This window comes from Pinus tabuliformis, chromosome 9 (genome assembly GCF_031772625.1).
Source record: "Pinus tabuliformis cultivar Carrire ecotype Pingquan chromosome 9, CPIR1, whole genome shotgun sequence".
Classification (NCBI taxonomy): domain Eukaryota; kingdom Viridiplantae; phylum Streptophyta; class Pinopsida; order Pinales; family Pinaceae; genus Pinus; species Pinus tabuliformis.
In genome coordinates, this window is record NC_142307.1 from 1,737,464,207 (window position 1) to 1,737,485,340 (window position 21,134).

The following is a 21,134-nucleotide window of genomic DNA, read 5'->3' on the forward strand; positions in this document are numbered from 1 at the left end:
CACCCAGGGAAAATGAACCTTTCGTTCCCCGGAAACGACGCCAGTATGTTATCACTCCTTCGGATCTCTAAGGCTGAGGAAGAGTCCAACTGAGGTAACCACATACCAATCTTTTGACATCAGAGAGGGCTCTCTCCAAAGGATCACAACCAAGAGGGCTGGATAAATTAGGGTTTTAGGCTAGATATAGTAGCTTAGGGTTTGTTTGATTTGATTTGATCGGGGTAGTCACTAGATGAGTGAATTAGGTCAGAGAGTGAACTAGGTCAGGGAAAAAGAGAATCAAAATTGCAGAGATCTTATGGGGCAAGGTAGGAAAGTTACTTTAACACTTTGTAGTATAGTGATGAGATCATTTAGACTGGTGAGGTACTAAAAAGAGCATGAAAATCTTGAATTATTTTTAGACTGATGAAATCAAACAAATTATGATTATCTTCCCAAAACATAGCATAGAAGATGAATTCTGCTTATCACACCTTGAAAATCAAGCATATTTAAAGTGAAATGGATCATGAAAGGTACAAAACATTCATACATATGTAACTGAAGAGGAAATAATATCAAAGTACCATGCCACAGGAATCCCACCAAAATAGTTGCAACTCATCCAATATATTTCATGCCAAATTCTGAAACACTAATACAACATCCAATAGAGTCAACCTGTAGAATGACTGTGAAATTACATGATATAGGCCTCAAAGCAACTCATCCTAGACTCATGGGTAGAACCCATGAGAGGAGGAGCAGTTACAACAAAAATTGAACTGATAGCTAGAGTGTAGGGTGGTCAAAGTGACTCATCCCTAACTTAAGAAAACTAATTCATCACAAGTCATGGAGGCCATTTAACTAATGTACTTACCCTAGGTAACAATAAAAACATAATAATTACATCAACCACATAAATTACATCAGTAAAACAATGGTTTCCTATAAGTAAAGATAAATTTTGGAGAGAAATAGTGAAAAACCTAAGCCAACTGTCAAACACGCAGCGTTAGTGTCAAATGCGCAGCGCCATCTTCAAGATGACATTTACCTACCTTCCTGATGTCCAAATTAAACCCAGGATAGCTCATTGGAAAACTTGTCCTATCTAGTTTCCAAAACTTCACTTGGTTTTAAAAATGGGCATACTTTGAACATCCAAATCTCCATTCTCCCAAGACTACTCAAGCGCGTTGCGCTTGGTCCAGAAATGAGGCTGAAACATGATTTTTAGTTGGTTTTTTCTCTTTTTCACCTACCATTTTTGCTTTCCAGGGTTGTAAACATGGTTTTCCTGGATGTCTTGGTCCTTCTGAATCCAATGGTGGTTTCCATTCCTCCAAAAAATGCCTCAAAAAAGTGCGCAGCGGCTAGAGCGCTGCGTGTTTGACCAAACAATTGATATGAAATTGCCTGAAAAAGACAGGAAAGACAATTTTACCAAAAATGAGCCAAAAGTATTCAAAATTGGGCAAGAAGCTGATGTTTGATGTTGCTAGGCATGGAGTGATGCCTCTGCAAGTATATCAAGCATCTTCTTCTCTCCTTAGTGAATTAGGGCTTCATTTCTTGCCTTCGCAGCCTTGAACTTTGCCCTTGCTATTTGGTTTCTTCAGCAATAATACTTTTCCATCTTTCTCTGAATGTTATTTTCCCTTTTGGCCTTGTATAGGAGGTTTTCAAGATGGTTGTTCACCCTCTCAAGCCAATGCTCCTGGTTCTCATTGACCATTTTGGAAAAAAAATTAGTTAGGGTGAGCTCATTAGCTAGTTCAACCTCTCTCTGTTTTTCTAGCTCCAATGCTCTTTTTAGGCCTTTGGTCCTTGGCCTTCTTCTTGGCACCTGTTCCTCCAGCTGGTCACCATATTCTCCATATGACTCATCAAGTAAAGCCTTATCCTTTTCAGCCTCCCTCTTTGCCTTGATGAGCTGAATCTGCATGAGCTCGTGTTTGGTCCCAAATTGCTTGTTTTCATGCTCATAGTATGAAATGATGTATTTTTCCCTCTGCAATTTGACCTGGATCTCCCCTATGAGTGCATCCTTTTCTTTGATGACAATGCTTTTGTTTTCACTGTCTTCATGCTCACTTAGGTCAACTAAGTGAAAATCATGCTCTGTCTCATGGAGGTCCTCCTCCTACTGCTGGATCTCTGTCTCTGTCATCTTCTCCTTTCCCTTATGTACCTTATTTGCTGATGAAGAAGGCAAGGCCCCTCCCACAATCTTTGAGGCAAACACTTGCCTATGTTCCCTCTGATAATTATGTGTCAAAATGCCCAAATCAGCCCTTTAGGTTTACTGACCTCAACCTAATCAATGTCCTCCTGCTCCTTGAATTAATCTCTATTAGGTGAATGAATATGCTCATGGAATGGTGGTGATGGAGGTGATGGTGTGGTTGACTCATCAGATGAGGATGAATGATCTATGGGCTGAGATGGAGGAATGGAGGTGGAAGGATGAGATGATGAAGGGATGTTTTGAACATTTTGAGCAGATGCATGAGTGAATATGGGATTAGCTATGAAGGTTCTCCAAGCAATGTTGAATTCCTTGAGATGATAAAGGACTATGATTTTAATGAGGGAATGATGAAATAGGCTCTTTTTTTTTTTGGTAGGTAAGCACCCACGGGGGATTTGAACCAGTGACCTATCGCAAGGGGTGCCTTAACAGTGCACCCATTCACCGTCAATCCAAAGCTCGTGGGCTGATGAAATAGGCTCTTCATTTTATCTTTGTACTCCCTCTTTTGGGAAATGTAGGCCATCTTCTCAACGCTCCGGAAAAGATAGTAGGGTATATCAAGCATTTTTACCCTAGTGAAATGCATTAAAAGCCAGATATGATAAGAATAGACTCTGGAAAATCAGCCTTTACGAGAAAAATATTTCATAATAATCTTCATCATTGGGGCATATCTGTCAATGAATTATGAAAAAGGAATATAGCCCCTTCTTTCATTTCGATATCTTGGTTTCATGTAAGGCTCATAATAATGCCTCTCCAAATCGCCTTGTTTAAACCATTTCTCCCCAACATCTGGGATCCCCGTGGTAGTTGATATATTGGAAATAGATAGAGTAAATGTGATACCTTCTAGAGTGATCTTGTTGTCTTGGATTTTATATATGAAGAGCCTAGTAAACTCAGGATGGTGTTGGACTCCCTGAACTTGCTCACAGAAATCATAACAACCTAGCTATTTGAAGGATGTCACAGACATAGGGGAAGCTAAGAGTTCCCTGAGATATGTGGGCTCAAACCTATGTATCTGGCCTCCTTTGTGAGACTTCTTGACCTCTGTTTCTTCTCTATCTGTTTCCTCTTCCTCATTATGTGGTTTGTATTCCTCATCTACCATGGTGTTTAATATCAAACCCTAGGGAGGTGTAAGGTAGTGGGAATGTAGTTTTTTGGAAATAGTAAATGGGGAAGGGTAAATATGAAGATGATGGGTAAATGGACATATGTAATTGGAGAGGGATATAGGGTAGTAGTATGATAGCTTTTGAGATGGGGGACAATTGTTTGGAATGTAGGGGTTTTGGGAGCCTAGGTAGTTATGGCACCTAGGACTTAGGGTTTTGGGACAAAAGTTAGAGGGTATCTAGGATAAAAAGGTTTAGGGAAAGGGAAGGGAGGTGTAGGGGGGTGTATAAAAGTAATTGAGAGTGTAAGGTAGTTTTTGGGGGAGATCTAGGGTTTAGATATAAAATTAAACCAAATCTTCAATTAAATCTTTCAAACACTTAGGGAGTTACTTGAGGAGGAAGAAAAACACTTTCCTTCGCAGCTACTTACTTGTTTGGAGGTTAAAAGCACTTTGGAGGAGCTGAGGAGGTGTTTGGAGCCTTCCTGGACAAATGCGCAGCGCCAATGCAGAGTGTGCAGTGCCTCGGGCAAGCGCGCAACACCTTCAGGAAAAACACAACGCCTTAAGGAAATGTGCGGCACCTTAAGGAAATGTGCAGCACCTTAAGGAAACGCGTAGTGCCACATAAACGTGCAATGCCAGAAGGAAATGCGCAGTTCCAGAAGGAAACGCGCAACACCTACTTTGTTCTGCTGATTTTCACCCTGAAATGTGAAAAGGGTTTCTTGGGGTTTGCTCAATCAGTGGTAAGAGGCAAATGAGGCTGAATTTGAAGCCAAGAAGTCCTTTATAGCTGAGTGAATTTGATCTTTTAGATCAAAAACCCACTTTCTAATGTTTCTTTTCACCATTTTTTGACCTCTTTGCTAATTTACTTTTTGATTTTCCTTTGCAGGTGGATGATGTTGAAGTTTTGGCAATCTTCACTTTTGACTTTTGCTTGGATGATATTAGCAATAGAGTTTGAGTAAACAAGTAGGAATAGTGACTTATTACATATGATAAACATAAAATTACATAAATGAATAAAATTATTACCTCTCTCTTTTTGAAATACAATTACAATCTGAAACAAAACTTTTACTTTTGGAATAAAAATTAGAGATCTGGCAACCATAGTTACATGTTGCAAATCCTTTTTTGAATGAAAAAGGATATTATTTCTTTCACTCTCATGCTTTTGCTGGCCTTATGCAGTGAAATGGTGTTTTATTGGACCTTGAAAAATGAAACCTAGAGACCTAATGAAAAACTTGAGTGAGGGGACTTCATGTAGACTTGACTGACATAAGACATGATGAAATGAGCTTTTAAAAGGAATGTATGCTCAATAAGACACAAGAAGGTGGGCCAACAAATATTAATTTTTTGAGGGAGAGTGTGATTTTGACTCAGGCTACCATCACTGATTAAACTTTTGAATGAGGACCTATGTGGAATGACAAAAAATTATGAGTGAGACCCTAATATGAATATGAAAAGAGGAGTTTTGATCACTGATGGTAATATGCAAATACTAGCTCTAACAGTATCATTTCTGGCTGACAATAAAAATACAAATCCAAGCCAAATTGAACATAGTATTCTCCACATGCAATCAGAAATATAGGTATATGTTGTTGGGTACCTATCTATGCGTAGACTAGACCTCCTTCAGTGGTTCATCTCCACAAGAGTTCATGAACTTATTCTCTAGTTTAAGAATTTTTTTTAATTAAGCTGCCACAATTCATGTATTGGGCATGAAGGTTCCATTTAACTCCATGTGAGTCGATGTGAGATCACCTAAATTAGGCAGCCTTATTTCAACATCGATCAAAATGTATCTATACAACAACAAGTAGCTACACGCATTTAATCATAGGAAAGGAAACAAATTTTTGTCACTGAATCTGCAACACTAGAATGCTATAGGATGGACCTATGTCTCAATATGTGAACAACAAGTTGTTAATAACATTTATGAGGAATTTTTGCACCAGGTGTTCTGAAATATGAAATCCTTTCATTCTAGCACTAGGTAACCTACACTGTATATCAGTAAATTGATGAGTAGCATGGTATAATCTTTTGGTCTTGGTCTTGAGTGTTATACTCATTATGTTTCCTTAACGTAATTGTTGGTTGGATACCAACAATAGAGGAAAATACCTTACTGTGATCCATCTCTTTAAATATTTCTTCAACAAAATATGGGCATCAAGTATAAGCCCACCATCCCTAGTCATTAACTAGTTGAGGTGCAAGATACCAGTCTTCTTTTATTTGGTTTAACAAGTTAAATATGCCCCCTTTCTTTTGAGACTTTTTGGCATGAATTTTAGAGGAAGACTCCTTAATAAAATTTAGGTTGAACTCGTTGGAGGGGCTTTTTCAACAAATTCATGCGATGATTCACTTAAGTATTTATCACATGGTCTTTTTAGCGAATCCATATCCTTGTGGCTGAAATGAATGTGCAGAATAATGACCACATTCCTATTTGGACGATCATAAATTATCCCAATTATCCCACTTGTTTAAATCCTATGCATCAGGGAATATTTCATAAGCCTTTAGATGGCATTGATGATGATTTATGTGATCTCATGCATCTTAATTTCTAGTAGCTAGTAGCAATGAAATTATTGATTAATTGCATTTCAGAGGAGTATGTTGTTGGGTCAGTGAAAAAAATGTTGAATACCACCAGGTGCTTCGCAATGTCAAATAAAAGACAACCTCATTATGCTTTATGCATTTAAAAGAAGAAGGCTTATTAGCTACTTTGTAGAAAACCTTAGTTGGATTTCTTACACCTTAAATATAGGTAAACCAATCCTCAGATATAGATTATTCACGACCTTGGAAATATTGTTAATGAATTATGATGACAATCCATAATAGTACAAGTCCACCCTCCTTGGAACTTGAATGTAGTCTACCTTTTATGCCTACACATAAGGAAGTAACCATGTTCAAGTGGGCTACACTCAAATACTTTTGCACCCTGATTAAAAGATGAGAGCACCCGGGATGCCAAGGCCTTCAACGTATTTGTGAAATAAACGAAAAAAAATACTATTAAAAAAATAGGATGATTGTTAAATTCGTGTTGGGTTTCTCCCATATTTCTTAGCCCTTAAGCCAAATGAAAAAAGGATGGATCAAAAGACAAATTAGTTTGGGCCAAGTCACAATAGATATCATTCGAGGATATGAATCACAATGAATGTTTGACACCAATCCTCATTCTACTAAACTTGTAATAGCCCTTTACAATTGAGAAAAACACTTCATACTATGTTATTGGTGTAGTTCTCTCTCAACATGGAAATTTAGTATCCTATCACAGTGATACACTTTTTGATGTGATTTGCAAAAACCCCACATACGACAAGGAAACATGCTTTGTTTCGCAAGCATGTTGAGAATGGAGGCATCATATTTTGGGAAATGAAATGATCATCCACATTGACCACAAATCCCTACAATTCATGTAGACACATGTGAAGTTACAAAATGATCATCATCAAAAGTGGTCCATGTACTTGCAGCAAGTTTACTTGAACATTAAATACAAGAATAGTGACACAAACCAAATTGTGGACCATTTCAATTGAACTTTGGTTATGGCAGAAACCACAATGCTTAAATCTTATGGACACGAGGCTTCTAGGTAGCCCCAATTATACAATATGACCTTAACTTCACTCTCATCTATTGAACACCAGTAGTAGGTAAACAAGTTGAATAATTTCACCTTTGAGATGCAATTATATGCCATTTATACATATGTTTATTCCTTCAAGCAAGCACGAGACATTAATTTTGCAGACACATTAAAGTGGGGTGGTAGGACACTTCAATGCAGAGAAGAGAGTAGTAGTACCATAGAATTAATTCTAATATCCAAAACTCAGACAAGACATCGACAAGTATATCTAATTGTGCACCATCACCAAATGTGCCATCAAGAAGCAAGGATTGTACAATCCTTTATCTACCATAGATTGGCCTTAGGAGTTAGTCTCAATGGATTACATGTTAGGATTGCCATCGACTAATGGTCATGATTGTATATTTGTGGTTGTTTATTATTTCTCTAAGATGTCCATTTTAGAAATTTATAAGAAGGATACCATAACAAAAGCCATTACTAATTTGTTCTTCAAGTATGTTTGGGTTCATTTTGGGTTATGATGGACCATTATTTCAAACAAGGATAGTAGGTTCCTAGCTACCTTTATATCCAGGATATGGTCACTTAAGGGCACTAAGCTAACAAAATCCATTGCCTTCCACCTCAAAACTAATAGATAAATAGAGATAGCCCATAGGATGATTGTGCATATATGATGAATGTACAACTCCAAGCATCCACATGTTGGGTATATGATATATTATCTGCACAATTAGCCCCAAGTGTTTTACATTGCACTAGGAGCAAGCGGGGCCCAATAAACCCCTCGGGTGTTCTTAATTGGAAGAAAAAAAAAATATTAAGCCATTTTTGGTGTTTTTTTCCCAATGGGTTTTTAGCCCATTGTAATGTAATTTTGGATAAATAATATTATCCTAGCTAATGAATTAGTGTTTTGCAAGCCACAAAATTATATATGTTGTATTTGAAAGGTAATTTAATATATTGAGAGTTAAACATTTGTGGGCTTTCCTAGTTAAGGGTTTCCAAGGTAAATATTTCAATATTGTGTGTGATTGTTATTGTTTAATTTTCCATTTTATAAAGAACCTCCATGTGCATTTATTTACTATAAAGGTTTAAAAATTACACCATGTACATGGCAAAAGAGACTTCCTTATGTTCAACATCGCCATAATCAATCCATTCACAACTTCATTGGCCATTCGATGTGCTTGGGGCTCCATCAATTAACCTCAATTGGTGTAGCTCATCCATTTGCATCTATACAAGGAGAGACCTCCCATGTTCAAACCCAAAAAAATAGAGTAGCCAAATTTTTTCAATGGATAAATCATATCCAAAAACAAGTTCATGACATTTTTAAAAAGCCAATGCTAAGTACAATAAATGACACAATCAATATTGTGTTCCACACAAGTTTTAGCTTGGTGACACTATATGGTTGCACTTGCAAAAACAACGCCTCATAGGCGCCACCAAAAGCTAAAGGTATCCAATATGGGCCTTATGCCATCACCAATGCTATGGGTAATAATGCTTCTAAATTGGATATTCCATCTTTCCTTGGCTTGCACCCTATAGTTAATGTGGAGCAACTTCGACCATATTTTGCATCTCTACTAGACACCTTTGAGTTGCTTGAGCACTTGGACCCTATAAAACTCGAGCATATTATAGTTGATTGGATCATAGACACTAAGATGAATGAGACCCACTAATAGAACGCAAAACTCTACCAGGTTGTTAAAGTAGGGTAGCTTCTTCACTAAGGAAAGTGGCTCAATAAGAATTAGATTTAGCAGAAGTTTCTGTAAATGATGAATGAACTTGATGTAATGGGTACCATTTGTTCCTAAGGGGGGACAACTGATCTAGGGATACAAGAGGCAATCCACCTCCACATTTGACTTAGAATAGTTCTATATCTTGGCAAATTTACCCCCATTTTGAGGGTCCTGAATTTCTGATGTATTTTTTGGGAATTTCCCATGCATTTTTAGTAGTTGATGTAGGCCTTGGAATGTTTTGTAATATTAGTCCAAACTTTGTATGTTTAATAATATTTTTAAATATCTTAAACATAGTTTGCATGTGAGAGTTGTGCCCTTGGGAAGTTGAACATCAATGTCATGCATTTCAACCACAAACTTCTACATACAAATGCTACAAATCACAATGATGTTCCCCTATCAATTAAAATAGCCTATGTTCCCCCATTTAAATCCCCACAACTTTAAAGTCATGGTTGACAACCTATCCTCAACAAAATTATTATAAATAACAACTTTGAAAGACATTGTACAAATCATGACACTAAGATAGTACAAGAAGCCAATGTTTACTAGCTTTTTTACATGTAGATTGATGGGCTTTGCAAGCATGCTTGAAGATACATCATCATAAAGACTTCCCAACAAACCTTGATATAGTGATAACTTACACAAATATATATATATATATATAACAAGAAATATATATAACAAGAAATTTCTCTAACATAATTGACATTGATACCCATTGACAAATATTTAATCTATACTTAATTTAGTCTTTAAGTGTGACTTTTTGGAGTTTCTAGCAGATTTTGGCCGGAATCGAGTGAAAACATTTGTGGCCAAATCTTGGTTCTTTAAATTGGTTTTTTGACTGCATATATGGATTCAACACCATAAAAAACCCTTAGGCATTTTGATTGTAAAGAGTTTTCTTGTCAAACTTGTGATTTCAGTGAATCCTTACTGAATTCTAGACAAATTAAAATAGAAAATAAACAAGAAAACTTTCAAAAAAATCACACTTAAAAACTACTCTTATATTTAATACAAATATTAATACCTATAAAAGAATGAAATACACAAAAAGAGACTCTCCCTAACTTGCATCATCAAGATGTCAAATAGCTTTTCAAACCTATTTTTTGTAAATATAGAATTTGAATAAAACCAAAGCTTTTTATGAGTTTTTTGTGATTTAGAAATTTAAAAGTTTGACAATTTAATATTGACAGTTATCAAAAATAAAATAAAATAATATTTAAATTTTGCATTTGAACAATGTTATCTTTTACATATTTAAAAATAATAATTTACAACACTATTTAAAAATAAAAAATAAAAAATAAATCTTATTTAATGGAAAAGCCTTCGCTAAGGGGAGTCAAATTCCATTTATATTTGTTATTTTTTATAAAAAGGAATTTAAAATTTTCCCAAAAACATTTTATCCATTTTTCATGTATGTATCCATTTTCCATGTATTCTTCGTGATTTGATTTGTATCAAATAGCTTTACTAGTTTGAAGTATGCCCTCAAATTGTTCTCCTTGTTTAAGAGCTAGTCTTCTTCGGACCTAAGGAAACAGATTAATGGCCCAAGACCCAGAGGCGTTTGGGAGTAGTGAAACCCAAATTAATGGCCCAAGACCTAGAGGCATCTGGTAGTAGTGAAAGCCAGGTTAACAACCCAAGACCCAGAGACATCTGGTAGTAGTGAAAGCCTGCCCCCTTATGGATCACCAATGGGTTATTCCAGGTGGCTTGGTTTTCCTTGAATAAGGGTGATGAGTCAGCCTACATTCGGGGATAGCTGCCAGCAAGAGATCGCTGTCCTCATTGTTGGTTTGACAATAGGTTTTCCCAACTTTGAAAAAAAAATCAAATAACTTTAAATAATAAATGAGTTGTGGCGCTATACAATTTATGGTGATACAAAAATTTAATAGAAAATCTTACGATACTATTTTAATATTGATATTTTAAATATTTAAATATATTTAAGATGTGTAAATAAAACTTTTTTTTTTAAATATATTTTTAAATTTCTATTAAATTTTTGAAATTAAATATATTCAAAAATATAATTTAAACAATAAAATATTACAATTTCATCAAATTTCTCAAACAAAAAACTACTATTTAAATTATGCTTTTCACATGTAAACGAGCTATCCGTCTACTTGCAAAGCTTTGGAGGGAGCAACAATCCAAGTAGCCATCATCACAATCTATGTGTCCACTTGCATACCTTAAGAAGGATCAAAATTCTAGAATTTTTTTATGATACTAAATTTATTTATACTTTTTTTTCAAATACTAAAAGATTAATTTGTTTTGACGATGAGCTACACTTGTTAAAAATATTTATTTATCTTGACAATGAATTACACTTGTTGGTTTGAATGATTAATAATATGATTTACGCGGAAATCCCTGTCATAAACATTAAATTTCTGCAACTTTTACGAAATTGTAGAATCAATAGACAAGGCCATCTATGTGTAAGCTTTACTCAAGTAATATCACATAACAAAATACTTTATATGGAAAATAATGTATGTAGGCCAATTGAATGCAAACGCAGTTGAATTTGTTAGACGCTCAAGGAAAAGTTCAAACACCATCGAATCAAAGTCTGTAGTTTTTTTAAGGAACCATGTTTAATGATATAATTATTCTTTTGAAGCCATTGGTGCATAGTTTGACCAATGACGTTCAAAACTCTCCAACGGCTTAAATATTAGTTTTCAACGCAGGAAGCGCCGAAAAAAGAATGGCGGCTATACATGATGGCCAGGGCAGCAGCCGTCATTGGCGACAAAATGACTGTGATTATATTGAATTCGTCTTCGTCCACCACCTTAAACCTCAACGAGGCAGCCGTCACTGGCGACAAAATGACTGATTATATTGAATTCGTCTTCGTCCACCACCTTAGACCTCAACTCGTCAAACTTTCATATTCCTTCTGTACCCTTTTTGGTATTTTTTCGAAGTGGCGTTGAAACTGTTAAAGCGATGTTCTTATTATAAATAGTAATAAAATGTCTAGGTAAGGATCACGTAATTTATTAGATTATTTTATTAAATACAAGCTGTGACGCAGATGGTCATCATTGATGGATGCACTGGATCCAACACTGTTCTTAATTATTATAAAGTTGTTACATTAAAAGTTAGTATAGTTATCAGCCTAGGCCATGGGGTGTTGTATGTATTAAAAGTTAGTATAGTTATCAGCCTAGGCCATGGGGTGTTGTATGTAGGCCTTGGGGTGTTGCATGTGGGGTGGCTTTGTGGTTGCACTTAGAAGTCGTGTAGGGTTGTGTCGCTGCATTTGGAAGTTATGGTGGGGTGTGGAGTGGCTTTGTGGTTGTATTTAGAAGTTGCGCAGTGGTTGTGTGGTTGTATTTGGAAGTTATTGGAATCACTCAATTATTGATTCTCTAGTATTAGAAAAAAAGAAAAAGTAGGAATAGTTATTATTGTTGTTTTTTACAATGTTGGAAAATTTATCATAACGAATGACTTATCATCCTTATTCAAGGAAAACTACGCCACCTGGAATAATTAGCTAGTATTAGCTAGTAGTCCCTAAGGGAGGCAAACTTTCCTGGTAGCCCTTAAAAGATAGTAGTCCGTAAGGGGTAGACTTTCACTCCTGCCAAATGCCTCTTGGTCTTGGGCCCTTAACCTATTCCCTTACATCCTAGTAGCCCTTAAAGGGGCATATAGTAGTCCGTAAGGGGCAGACTTTCACTCCTGCCAAATGCCTCTTGGTCTTGGGCCGTTAACCTATTCCCTTACATCCTACCTGTTAACCTATTTCCTTACATCCTAAAAATAGAGCTCTTAAGACATACTCCAACCCTAAATTATCATTATTTATCATTATTGTTATTTATGAATATATATGATTTCATCACTATTATTATTTCATTTATCAAATTATTTTAAATAATATTTTTAAAATTGTTCAATATTTTTTAATCTAAGATCGTGAATCCATTAAACAATTTTTTAACTAAACAAAAATAATTTTAAATTATCTTAAAAACACATTTTTTTTTTCAATTTACTATTAACATTTTAAAAATTAATTTTGATAAAATCTAAAAATTCAAAATATCATCTAGATTGTTTTTAAAATTGTGAAGGAAGTATTAGCACTATCCGGCAACTATTAGTTCTTTAACACTCATATATAATTGCACTCTAAATATATAGAATGAGGAAGGTTCATTCCACCGGAGAGCATATTACAATTTTCTTATAGGTTTTGGTATTGCAAATTTTAATTGAAAATTAAAATTAAAATAATAAATCAGTTTAAATTATTAAATTATTATTTAATTTACAAATTAAATTTTAATAATTTCAAATTATTAGAAACATATAATTTTTACCATTAAAATTAAAATATTAAATCAATTTAAATTATTAAATTATTATTTAATTTATAAATTAAATTTTAATAATTTCAAAGTATTAGAATATATATATATATATATATATAGTTACTAGTATTACATTTTTATCATGTCTAATATATTACTCTGGGGCAAATTTGTGACTTTACATCAAGTGTCTTAACAAAGTATCCAATCACCATCCATCCAAAACCCTATAGATATTAAAAATATACAATTTTAATTTTAATAATTTTAAAATTAAAATATTCATTACAAACATATATTTTTAATTTTAATAATTCTAAAATTAAAATAATCATTAAAAATATATAACTTAAATTTTTTGCATCAGATTATCAATTTTTTGCGATCCATATTAAATTTTGTAACAATATTTGAGCCTACTAATATTAATATTAATGCTAGTTTTTGATGAAAATGTATGAAATTATAAGTCAATGAGTAAAAAATAATAAATATTACATTATTATTAATTATTTAATTATATTAAATATTAAATTATTATTAATTATTTAATTATTATTATTAATATGGTTAAAAAAGAAAGTAACAAAAAAGTTTTTTTAATTTAATTTATTATTATATTAGTTTAAAAATATAATAATAATAATAATAAGGAGGAGGTAGAAACCAAACTTTTACTTAATTTTCAACCATTGTCTCTATTGAGATTTTTGGCATGCTTCTCAATTTCAATGACCTCTCTCAACTTTCTATGGTGGAAATGATCAATCCTGGTAATGACCTTGGAATCTTCAATGGAGACATATTGCTTAGTTTTTTCGGCATGTTCAGCAATAGGTAAGGCGTTGGATTCTTGTATTAATGGAGCTGGATTCTTGTATTAATGGAGCAACCAATTTCTCCAATGTAAGGAATCCCACATGAGCAAAGGATTGAATAAACCCGTTTCATGTCCATAGGATTCACACGGTCCTTAACAGATCTAAGGGAGCTCCTAACCATATTAAGGGGCTTGACTATAGTAGAGACATTATTTTTCTAAAGAACACGAGCCATCTTAGTGGTCCCATGGATGAACAAAAGAAGAACATTTGAAATATGTTCGTCATGAGATTTCTTAATCATATAACCTTTACAGACTTACTATAGCCATTGTTTTCAAAAACTTCTAGAAAATAAGATTTGAAGTAGGGAAAAAATCTCAATAAAAACAATGATTGGAAATTAATAATTTATTTATTTTTTCTAGTATTATTATTATTATTATTTTATCTCTTATATTTTTAAACTAATATTTCTCTGCTATTTAGTAGGTTAAAATGTAGACCATTTAACATTGTCAATGTAATTTATCAGAAAACTAATCTGCTATTTAATAGGTTAAAATGTAGACCATTTAACATTGTCAATGTAATTTATCAGAAAACTAACTACAAAAATCATTTAATTGTGATGATTAAATTTTTTATTATATATTTCTTTATCAATTTTATTTAAAAATAAATATTTTTTTATAAAAATAAATTTATATGGAATCAATTTGTTATGAGATAGAAAAATATTTATTTATTAATAAAAAGCTATCATAAAATTTTGCAAATACTTTAATTTAAGAAAATACTTTAATTATAAGAAAAGTAATCTCCATTTTCAATCTCTTCCCGTAAAATTTAAACCTGTAACCAATAGAAGCTAAACCCTGCAAATGAATTAAAAATTCAGAGCCCAAACAGATTCCTTAACGATAACTAAAAGAGCAATCAACGCACAATGCTGTCACGCGATAAACCAAATTGCACCATTTTCGCTGACGCTTTGTTGCAGAATTTTTTATCCCGGCGCTTGGAAGCTACCTTGAATAGGGAATTTATTATGCATCATATGCAGAAGCAAACCCAAAATGGTGGAACAGCAACCAACGCATAATGCTATCACGATAAACTAATTCTTTATGTGGACACAGAGAAGTTCTTTGGTGCAGGGCGTTTATTATGCATCATATGCAGAAGCAAGCCCAAAATGGTAAAACAGCCAATTCCCTTAAAATTCCCAAGAAGGCCCTCAAATTCAGACGAGATGTCTGCGCACAGGAATACGGATCCCAGAATCTCCACTCCATTCTCAAAAGACTCAGGAACGTCTACAAGCAGTACGCAATCTCTGGCAAGCCTGCGAAAATTGCTGCCAGACAACCCCAACATCTATTCATTCCATGAAATCAAGAGGGCAACCAACAATTTCCAGTCTGGAAAGCTCGGGAATTCATCCGTCTGGAAGTGCACACTGAGAGGTAAGTCTGTAGTGGTTACAGAAAGAAGCCGAACGGATTTGATTGATTTTAGGGCAAAATTGAGAGAAATCTGTAATGTTCATCATAGGAGTATTATCAAACTTATAGGTGGGTGTGTGGAAGAGGAACAAATCTATCTTGTGTATGAGTATGTGGAGGGTGCAAGCCTGAAGGAATGCTTGAGGGGTAGCAGAGTGCCTGGATATACTGTCCTATCTTCATGGCTTTCCAGGATGCAGATTGCCCTTGATGTGGCTCAAGGGCTTGAATATCTTCATCATTATACAGATTTGTGTTATGTTCACAATTATATGAAAACCAGCAGTGTGATGGTTGTGGAGCCTGGTTTCAGGGCAATGATTGCCCATTTTGGTACCCATGAGTTAAGTGGTGAATCATTCTTGATTACCAAGGAGGGTTATAGGGACACTAGTGGGCATTATAGGCCCTCCCAAGGTCAGAGAATTGTTGGTACACAGGGTTATATGGCTCCAGAATATGTAGCAAATGGTGTCATTACTCAGAAGACTGATGTGTTTTCTTTTGGGGTAGTCTTGTTGGAACTTCTATCTGGACAGGGTCCTGTGAAATTGCATTATGATGCAGAGAAGAATGAGTATAACAGGGTGTCCCTCATCGAGGTTTTGTCTTCGATTGTTTCCAAGCCTGACTGTTTGGGTAAACTGAGATCTTGGATCGATCCTCGGCTCAAGGATTCTTACCCTGTTAATAGTGCTGAAGAAGTTGCGAGGCTTGCAGCTATGTGTTTGGATGTGAATCCCAGCAAAAGGCCTGATATGAGACATGTAGCTGGAGAGCTTTCTAAAAATTTCCTGATGTCAAAGACCTGGTCAGAGAAAATGAGGGCAAATAAAGCCCATATCACTAGCACATTCAAGGCCAGATAGTAGAACCAGCAAATTTTTCGTTTAGGTCTATTACATTGATTTGATTAATGACAGGTTCACTGTTAATGATTTGTAGGTTCATGGTATTTGTATGTGATCCAATTTAATAAAAAGTTTGAAGAATTTCGTTGTAAAATGCCTTGAGCTGGTCACATGGTCAAAGTGATTAAGTGAATGAAGATGTAACTTTGAAGGCTGGTTTTCCTGCAAAAGGATTTCCAAGATAAAATTCTGTGATGATTTCTTTGTGATGGTTTATGTTATTTCTTTCGTTATGTGTTTCACATTTGGTATGAGAACAAGGCAGACCTACACTACCTGGACTTTGTGGCGAGAATGATTTCATCGAAACTATGGAAAGAGCAGTAGGTTCTGTGAGCATTCCATGCTTCGGTGTGCAATTGTAAGTTAATCGCATGTAGATGGGCATAAGACCTATTTTGGTATGTGTATCCCAAGTTTGATAAATGATCAGTATCACTTTGATAAGTAGACTTTGGTGATGGGGCATGTTTTATGGTTGGATAATTGGTTAATAAATTTTGAAGTTGGTAGTGGTTATTTTAAGTTAAGTTTAAAAAGAGGAATGTAAGGTTAAACTTGTTTAATTATAGAGTAATTAATATAATTGTTGGTTGTTTATAGGTTCATGGTATTTGGTCATGGTATTAGCATGTGATGAAACACATTTAAAAGCTTAAAATAAAAGCTTAATTCTATTTTATAGTACTTTGATTTGTCTATTCTTTGGCAGGTTTGACTAGATTTTTTTCTGCTGGTTAACAGAGGAATCATATCAAACTAAAGATTGAGACCATTGATCTGTTACTTGAGAAACCAGACTAGTAGCAAAAAAAAATCTTTAGTCCATCTTGAATAACTCAAATTTCTATTAGAAGTTCATGCAAAAGAGAATTGTTTAGATGGATAAACACAAACCTATACGAAAATGCACAACTACTATGCTTGGGATTGTAGAAAAAAGGACAAGGAACCTAAACTTACTGAGAGGTATTGGAGGTGTGTTATCCTTGATTGTTTTCAGTGGTAGTGAATTCCAAGCCCATGGGCCTTTTTAGCTAAGGCTATGAGTTTGGCATCCATGGCTTTGAGTTGAAACTAAATGTCATCAAACTGCAACATTATTTTCTGGTATGCTTCATTCCGTTCCATCAACGCTTTACCAACTATGGTCTTTGGCTATTAGTGTAGGCCTATCGTCTTGAGGTATTTGGTTTCCTAGGCATGAGTGCAATCATCCCTCATCTCCTCATCAATAACCTTGTCATGTATGAATTCATGCTCTAGTGTAGGTCTATTGTCTCGACGTATTTGGTTTCCTAGGCATAAGTGCTACCACCCTCGTCTCCTCATCAATAACCTTGTCATGTTTGAATTCATTCTCCGATCGTGTCGCCTCCTCCATAGATTCAATCTCTTCTTGAACATTTTGGCTAAATTTGGCCCCAATACATCTCTACTACCATTGTGCCTTGCCCAACTAGGAAATGAGTTGGTTCTCCCTCCATGTCAACCTTTCCAACCTTGCCTATCATGGGGCATAGTAAACATTTTTGTGAGTAAACGCCACAAAGAAATGAACCCTGAAATGATAACCCTCCAAGCGATCAACCCGGACATGGAAACTCTCTTAGTTGCGATAGCAAAAATGCTCATAAGTGGGTCACTCCCAACTTCACCACCAAAACAAACGTAAAAACACCTAAAAGCCAACCACTAAAGCTATGAGAAGTCCTCTAAATCAGTGGCTCCTTCAACCCAAGCATTAATAGGACAACAAGTGGTGGGCAAAATAGTTGGTGATTCCAAGTGATTCCTCTAGCCATCTTACATTCTATGATTTGTGCTTTTCCTTTAGCCCAGGTTCACCAAAAACCACCAACTCCCCTTTTGCACCATTATGACCAAACTAGCTGTTGCCACAAATGGCATGTACCATTTCTAGATTATACTCGTAACAATAATCTCCAACATGCATCATAGTTGTTCCTAGTGTGTCTGCCATCTGTGCCCTTGATTTGTGAGCCAATTGATGTGATCCATTAAGGCGACCTACTGTCTGGGTATGGTCACTAAATTAACTCAAATAAATGAAATAAATAATAATAATAATAATAATTTAGTATTTATTATTATTATCATTATAGCAATGTAAGATCTATTATAAAGTAAGTGTTTTGATGTTTAATTTGATTGTTAAGACACCTATCAATATATTTCCTGCTTCTAAACAGATTCCAAAACTTGCTATTATGTTTCAATACAAGATACAAAGAAAGTCTCCCATTAAAAAAAAGCTACAGTAATAAAAATTTAAATTTAAATTTAAAAAAAAAAAAAACAAAAAAACAAAAACAAAAAAAACCTAAAATACAGGGCTTTTAGACCACTGCTACTTCAATAATGAAGCACATATTTAAAAGTAATTTTACACGATTTGAAAAACTTAATCATACCATATCATTATGGTAATAAAAATACTTAATTATAAAATTGAGAAACTTAATCATGTTGTATCATCATTGTATGGAAAATTCTTACTGTGTAACAAATTTGTAAGGTTTCGATATAGCAAAGGCCAATACAACAAAATCTTGCAATTATACCTAACTTTGTTTTGAGATTATTAAATACCCGACTTTGTTTCGAGATTTATAAATTTTATCTATGTTGGTTTGGGTAACTAACTGTCCTCAAAATTTACAGATTTTTCTAAATTTATTATCCCAAAAACTCCAAAATAACTAATGTGCCTTGTTGTTAATCACATAAATTATTTTTAAATTTTGTCTGAAAGTTTATGTATGGGTATGTGATTAATCCGAAAGACTTATATCTATGGTCATGTTATTTATATTTTTGAAAAATATTTGTTTTAAATTATTTAGTAACTAAATTGAAATTGATGACACCAATGTCATTTGGTCTCACGGCCAGGATGAGCTTGATATCTTCTTTGATCATCTTAACAGGCAGTCCTCGGCCATTAAGTTCACTAAAGAACAGGAAGTTGATGGATGCCTCCCGTTCCTTGATATTCTCATTTCTAGGAATGAGGATGGTTCCCTAGCCCATCAAGTTTTTCGGAAGAAAACTCATACAGAGCAGTACCTTCATGCCAGTTCCCACCATTTCCCAGCTCAAAAGATGGGGGTTCTTAGTACCCTTGCTACTCGGGCCCTGAGGATCTCGGACAAGAAGAGCTTTGAAAAGGAGAAATCCCATCTGCTGGATGTCTTTGTGGAGAATGGTTACAGTAGGTACATGGGTCATAGGGCTTTCCTTAAAGCTTCCAAGAATTCTCTGGTGAAAAGAGAGCCAAAAGATCGTGTTCCTGGTGTCCTTCTTCCTTATGTTCAAGGGACCACTGATAGAATTGGTAGGATTCTCAGGAGACATAGTATCCCGGTATCCTTCAGGCCCCTGAACACCATTCGTTCATCTCTCAGATCGGTGAAGGATCCCATCGACCCTAAAGATATGAAAGGTGTTTATTTGATCCCTTGTTCTTGTGGGACCCCCTATATTGGGGAGACTGGTCGTTCCATTAATCAGAGGATTAGTGAGCACGCAGCGGATCTGAAGCATAGGAGATTTAAGTCTTCCGCTTTGGCTGAACATGTGGAGAAAACCAAGCATCAGGTTTGTATCGAAGAAGCCAGTGTTATTGCTAAGGTTCCGCATTTCCATCATCGAAAATTCAGGGAAGCTCTGGAGATTGAAAAGAGACCTAGCAATCTCAATAGAGACGATGGTTGGAAAATCAGCAGATGCTGGGTCCCTGCCCTCTCCTCCTAGTCATTTTTCCGTCCTCTGTGGTTTTTATTGTTTTTTCTCTTATTGTCATCCTTCTAATCGCCTTTCCTTTAGGTTTCTGATTATTTATGGACCTGATGGTAACTTATTTCCTTATATTATCACTATTTTACTCGCAATTTAGTTTTCTTCTATTTTTCCCTTTTATTTTGATTTAGTTATTTCATTTATTATTATTAATTCTGTTATTTTTTTGTTTTTATTATTTATTTATTTAATTTATTCGTTTATTTATTTATTAGTACTGTTTAAGTTATGTTTTAATCCCTTTTAATTATTCGATTCTATTTATTCATTCTTATTTTTACTAATTCCTCGTGTTTTGTTATTATTCTATTTTTATTTAGTTAGTTACTTTATTATTATTATTATTTTTAGCTTTTATTAATTAATTAATTCAATTAATTTATTATTTTTTAGCTTATTATTTTATTTTATCCCCTTTTAATTATTCATTCTTATATATTTATTATTATTTTATTTCATTTTTCGTTGTTTTATTAGTACTTTTCATTCATTTAGTTGGTTATTTTTGTTAGTAATTTTCATTATTTTTATTATTATTTTTAATATTATTAATTTTTAATATTATTAATTAATTAATTTATTACCGCTTGATTTATTATTTTATTTTTATTTTTGTTTTGCGCTTTGTTTTATCTATTTATTTTTATTTTTTCTCGATTAACTCTTAGTCAGATCCAGTGGTCTATTTTTGTTTGATTTCTCTTTAGTTTATTTATTTTTATTTTTGTGTTTGTATATTTATTTTTACTATTTTAGTTCGGGTTTTTATATATTTATTTGTTATTTTAATAGTTTACTTAGTTATTCTCCCTTAATTCCTTCTTAGAAGCGGTCCTTTGCAACTAATTTTCTTTTATTAGTAATTTGACCTTTAATTTTT

At 34.2% G+C, this 21,134-nt stretch overlaps 1 protein-coding gene across 1 annotated transcript; it reads left to right on the forward strand.

Moving 5' to 3' along the window:
* Nucleotides 1-15,268: 15,268 nt before the first annotated feature.
* On the forward strand, nt 15,269-16,390 carry LOC149155645 (lysM domain receptor-like kinase 3). Its single transcript, XM_089444481.1, has one exon. It carries the CDS (start codon nt 15,269-15,271, stop codon nt 16,388-16,390), a length of 1,122 nt encoding a protein of 373 aa, XP_089300607.1.
* Nucleotides 16,391-21,134: the final 4,744 nt, after the last annotated feature.

What these genes read in the sequence shown, in the direction of transcription:
- LOC149155645 (XM_089444481.1), top strand. Translation starts at nt 15,269, where the DNA reads ATGTCTGCGCACAGGAATACGGATCCCAGAATCTCCACTCCATTCTCA.